At 51.9% G+C, this 6,000-nt stretch overlaps 1 protein-coding gene across 1 annotated transcript; it reads right to left on the bottom strand.

Annotated features, from left to right (window-relative positions):
* Positions 1-1,167: 1,167 nt before the first annotated feature.
* Positions 1,168-2,094, bottom strand: LOC311216344 (olfactory receptor 14C36-like; the record flags this gene model as incomplete). The annotated part of the gene is made up of 1 exon (XM_084297889.1): positions 1,168-2,094. One exon carries the CDS (start codon positions 2,092-2,094, stop codon positions 1,168-1,170), a length of 927 nt encoding a protein of 308 aa, XP_084154015.1.
* Positions 2,095-6,000: the final 3,906 nt, after the last annotated feature.

Here is a 6,000-nt window from a genome sequence, read left to right as displayed (position 1 = left end):
GCCCTCGGCCTCCTCTCCCCTGCCCCTGCAGCTCTGGGCTCCCTTCTTGCATCCCTGGCTCTGCAGCACCAAGCCCTGCTGGGAGCCCTCCCCTGCATGCTGCCACCGCTCCCTGACGCTGCTGTTGCCCTCTGCCGGGCACTGCCCAGTCCAGCCCAGCCCCTGCCCACCTCTCCCCACCTCCCTGCCCTCTCCTCAGCCCAGTAGCCCAGGCTGTGCTGGCCCCAGGGCAGTGCCCACCACAGGCTGCTACAGGGCTCTGGGCACGGCCACCACAGCCCCAGCCCCTCGCAAGGCACCGCAGCTGCTGGCACAAAGGCGGCTCTGGGCCACTCTAGTGTCTCCTGGGCTGGGGCCAACTATGGTGATGCTGGTGCATTATGCTACGGGTCCATTAAGCTTTTCCTGCGAGACCCATTGGCAGCAGCAATGGAAGAGGCTTCCAGGTTTCAGGGTTTGCCGTGAGCAGCCCCTTGTATTATTGTGGTGCTAGCAGGGGGGCCAGCTGTGACCCAGGGCTGCACAGTGCCTGCTGCTGTCTGCAGGGACAGGGATGCCACTGCAGAGACAACAGGACTGTCACTAAGGTAGACAAGATCTCAGGGCTAACCCAAACATAAGAGCACAAGAGAACAAACTGGAAGCCAAGAGAGCAGCAGTGAAAAGGCCATGTCCTGCTGCTGGCCATGGCCATGGCTCCAGGGAAGCAGCAGCCCTGGCCCGAAGGCAGCAGAGAGGCAGAGCCCAACGGGCAGTGAGGGGCAAGCCCAAGGGACACTGGGGCTGCTCCTGTATGTCACAACTGGGCTCTTGGTCCTGAGCCCCTCCTGCATGCTGGGGCTGCTCCCATGAGGACACGGGACCTCTGACCAGTGACATTCTGAATGTATTTCGGATGCCTTCCTTATTGTCTTTATTCACGGAGGAAACCTAGGTCTACAGGTACATGAGATGACTGGGATACGGTAAATAAATTAGCATGATGATGGTTAAAAAATCCATTATTCAAATAAAAATAATATTTAAAAAAATTAAAGATGTTAAATAAAAAAATTTAAACAATAAAAATTGTTCCCTCAGTTTCCCAAATAACTTCTCATTCCAATTAATATTTTTATTTTAAATTATTGATTATGACAATAATAATAATGAGCACATCTCTGATGCTTAAAAAGCATGTATAGAAACAGTTTTAATCAAAGCATTCCTGAGCTCCTGGTTCCTAATGCTATAGATGAGAGGGTTCATTGCTGGTGGCACCACCGAGTACAGAACTGCCATCACCAGGTCCAGGGATGGGGAGGAGATGGAGGGGGGCTTCAGGTAGGCAACTGTGGCTGTGCTGACAAACAGGGAGATCACGGCCAGGTGAGGGAGGCACGTGGAAAAGGCTTTGTGTCGTCCCTGAGAGGAGGGTATCCTCAGCACTGCCCTGAAGATCTCCACATAGGACACCACAATGAAGACAAAACAACCAAGGACTAAAAAAACACTAAACACAAGGATGCCAACTTCCCTGAGGTAGGCATCTGAGCAGGAGAGCTTGAGGATCTGGGGGATTTCACAGAAGAACTGGTCCACAGCATTGCCTCGGCAGACGGGCACTGAAAACGTAGTGGCCGTGTGCAGGACAGCATGGAGAAAGCCACTGCCCCAGGCAGCTGCTGCCATCTGGGCACAAGCTCTGCTGCCCACGAGGCTCCCGTAGTGCAGGGGCTTGCAGATGGCAACGTAGCGGTCATAGGCCATGACAGTGAGGAGATAGTACTCTGAACTAAAAAAGAAGAAGAAAAAGAAGACCTGTGCAGCACATCCTTGATAGGAGATGGCCCTGGTGTCCCAGAGGGCATTGGCCATGGCTTTGGGCAGAGTGGTGGAGATGCAGCCCAGGTCGAGGAGGGCGAGGTTGAGGAGGAAGAAGTACATGGGGGTGTGGAGGCGGTGGTCACAGGCTACGGCGCTGAGGATGAGGCCGTTGCCCAGGAGGGCAGCCAGGTAGATGCCCAGGAAGAGCGCGAAGTGCAGGAGCTGCAGCTGGTGTGTGTCTGCGAATGCCAGCAGGAGAAACTCACTCACGGAGCTGCTGTTGGGCATTTTCTGACATTGAACACAGCTGCCTGTTGAAGAGAAGGCAGAAAAAATTTAGACGATACTTCTCTGATAAATTCGTACTGCAAGCTTTAAAGCACACCCAGCCTGAGCCTCTCTCTCTACAGCAGAACTTTTCTGCAGCTCTCTTGCTTGAGCTGTGGCTGGTGCTGCCTGAGAGTGGCACTGGGAGTAGGGGCTGCTATGGCTCCAGAGGAGTCCTTCCTGCTGTGTAGCAGGAGGGAAGCAGGAACACAATGAAAACTCAACTTCAGGCTATTTGTCAAATCCATGAGCTTTGCGGTGTTGTTGGAAACCACTCATCTGTGTATAGAGTTCAATAGGCCACTGCCCACCAGTCTTGTTTTAAGCTGCCTTGTATCTCCTGTCTCTGAGTTGCAGGATCATCCCACTCAGGTCTTTCCACGAGAAGAATCTGGAGTCAGCTGTGAGCAGAGAAGCCCCACTTCAAGTGCAGCTGGACGGAAACCTCACCTTGTCTCTGGAGGACTGAGAAGAACCTCAGCTCTTCCCTCTTTGCCTCACTCCAGCTGCCAACAGAGAGCCATCCAGCAGTATGGACAGGGCCTTAGCACAGAGGAGTCTTCTTCTTGGGAACGCTGGATAAAACAAGGATGCCATTAGAGAGCTGCATCCTGATGGAAAACAGCCTGCATCCCATGAGAACACCTCACAGAGAGCCGGGTATCCACATGAAGGGATATCGCAGCATCCCAGCTGCACCCCTGCAGGTTCTGGAGGAGGCTTGGCCACTCTACCCATAACTGACCAGGGGCACCTGCCTTATGACACTCCAAGGGGCTTCTGCCAGACTTCCTCCCCTCACAGAGCAACCCAGCAGGACTCTCAAAGCCTACTGCATTGCCCACTGCCCTCCCAGAAACAAGACCCAGCAGGAGACCCTTCCAGGACCTGCAGCTGCATGGCCCTGCAGCCAGGCACTTACCTTGTCAAGGGCTGTGCAGGTTTCTCCTGCAGGTAGCTCTCAGCATCCTCCCACTGCCAAGTGCCTCCAAGCCCACTCTCCTTTTCTTCTCTCTGCATGCCAGCTGTGGTCAGAGCCCCCAGCCCTACTGCGCTGTGCAGAGGAGCTGCTCCTGGGCACAGCTGTCTCTCTGCTTTATGGAACTTTCTCAAATGTGTTTTTTTTTCATGTCCCAGGAGCCCTGCCCAGCTCAGCAGCACAGGCCCAGCCTAAGGCATTGGAATCACACCTCTGGGGGCTTTGCTGATGAGCCCAAGAGGAGTCAATTAGGCTCTGGTGCTTTAATGTTTAGCTGTCTCCTCAAAAGCTTTAGTGCCAGAGACAATAGCCATAGCCATGGACCAAAATATCTCATAAGGCAGCTCTGTAGGAAGCTGGCCTGGTTCCTTGTGAGAAGGCACCACTGCTCGTATGGCATCCCTGTAGTGGAAACCCTTCCTTAAGTAGGCATCCCAACCCAGCAGGCTCCTTGCGACCTCTCAGCCAACCAGACACAAGTCACCTCAGCAGCAGCTTCCAAGCCAGGGAACTGCTGCTGGCGTTGCAGCTTCTTGGCTAGACACAGCCAAGCCTTGTGCCTGCTGCTGCCCAGTCATGAACTCCAGCAGAAGGGACAGGACAACCCATCTGGGGGCCTTCTTTCTGCCTGGGTCCTCCTGGCTCTGGAGGCAGAGGGAATCCCACAGGCAGCATGCCAGCTAGGTGCCTTGACTTCTCAAAAGGTCCTACCACCTACAGGCACAAGTGACCTCACAGTCCCATTCCATGACACGTTCTTGCAGCTGCCCTATCAAATGCAGAGACAGAAGTGACCTCACAGTCACTGCCACAGTCACATTCCTCCTGCTCAGGCAGGAGATCCTGACGCAGAGCTGAGCTCTCTCTTGTCTCACAGGGACTAGATTTTACCTTTCTGGGTTAGAGATTAAGCAAAGTTTTTGTTGGAAGATTTGGTGTTCTGTTTGTGATGTCATGTTTCTGGTTACGGTTAGGGCAAGCATTAAGGTTTAGGGTTTTGTTTAGGTCTGGCAAGAAGTCTAGGGGTAAATAGAGCATTTTAATGGTAGTGTTAAGTGTAGGAATCATGGTGAGCAAGAGAGTAAAGGGAAGGAAAGCAGGTTACGGGTTGAGATTTTCTTCAGGTGATATTTTGAGTTCTGCTTTACAATAGTGGATTCCTGTCAAGATGTTGGACTAATGTTTAGGCTGAGGGATTATTGTTACTGTTAAAAATAATTTACAGGCCCTACACGACTGCTTGAAGTCAGTGTTACAGCAGAATCAACATCACAGGAACCCTCTTACCTCTACAAAGTTAAGGTTCCGAGCTCCTCTTCCCTTCTCTTCCCACCCCCAAGTCTCAAATATCTCCTGGCCAGGCTACTCCTGACCTCTCCATAGCAGTCATCTAACTGGGATCATCTTTCTGATGGCTGTCATTATATCAGAGCACCTGTGTCACCTCTGTTGGCTACTCTATTTTGTAGTATTAGAATACTCTATACTTTGTTGCCTATTCTTTTCTGTTTCTCACAAAGCCTCCCATGGGAATTGTTAAGACAGATAATTGGAGGCTATGATCACAGATTGGCAAAGGCACTGTGCTAAGAAAATCTCAGTTTGTTGAAGCAGAAGGGCCAAGGCCTGACCCCTGCCACTGGAAGGGGATGCACCCCCAGCACCCCTATGTCTCACTCAGGGCTCTTCCTGGGGTTTGTGGGGTAGGGGGAGATGCCCACAATACCATATGTGAAGGGCAATGGTATGACACCTTCCAGCATTTGCACAGTGTTGAAAGGAGAATACATGGTCCCAATGCCATAACACATCTCCTCCTAAGCCACGGCCAAGGGGACAAAGATGTCAGTGCTGCTGCAGCCTTCCATTCTTGTCAGAGCCCTCTGCCTTCTCCTCTGCACGCTTTCCTGTGCTGTCCCACACTTCCCTGAAGGCTGCAGACAGACACTTCTCTTCCCCACCTTGCTCTCACTCTGCTTTTCCCATGATTTCACTGCTGCCTGCCACTCTCACCAGCTGTTCCTTCAAACACAAGGGCATGGGCTGATCCAAACTCCCCCTGGGTGACCTCTGGAGCCACAGCACAAGTGCCAGTGCCTCACCTCCAAGTCAAGAATTTCATCTGACTATCTACTCTAAATCTACCCTCTTGAAGTTTAAAACCACTCCCCTTGTCCTACCATAGAATCATAGAAATCATAGAAACACAAAGTTGGAAAGGACCTACAGGATCATTTAGTCCAACTATCGCTAATTCTACACTCTAAGTTATGAAGTCATATCTCCTAGCACCCTGTCCTGGTGCTTCTTGAACACTGCGAGGGTTGGTGACTCCACCACCTCCCCGGGCAGACCATTCCGGTGCCTGACTATTCTGTGAGAGAAGAAGGTTTTTGTGATATCTAATCTAAATCTCCCTAGGCACAACTTGTGGCCATTTTCCCAAGTCCTATCATTAGTTATCTGAGAAGAGGCTGACCCCCGCCTTACATCAACCTCTCTTCAGGAAGTTGTAGAGTGCAATGAGGTCTCCCCTGAGCCTCTTCTCCAGACTAAACAATCCCAGTTCCCTCAGCCACTCTTCATAACACCTGTGCTCCAGCTTGTCTCAACAGTTCGGTTGCCTTTCTCTGGACATGTTCCAGGGCTTCAGTGTCCTTCTTGTAATGAGAGGCCCAAAACTGAAGGCAGTACTCGAGATGTGGCCTCACCACAGCTGAGTACAGCCAGGATTCTAATACAAGCCAGGATGCCCTTGGCCTTCTTGGCCACCTGGGCACATGGCTTGCTCTTGTTCAGCCGAGCATCCATCAACACTCCCAGGTTCTTTTCCTTTTCACAGTCTTCTAGGCACTCTGCCCCAAGCCTATAGCATTGCATGGGGTTAT

This window comes from Netta rufina (genome assembly GCF_964035555.1).
Source record: "Netta rufina genome assembly, chromosome: 18".
NCBI lineage: Eukaryota > Metazoa > Chordata > Aves > Anseriformes > Anatidae > Netta > Netta rufina.
Note: the sequence above shows the minus strand (reverse complement) of the source record. Positions and strands in the feature narration are given on the sequence as shown.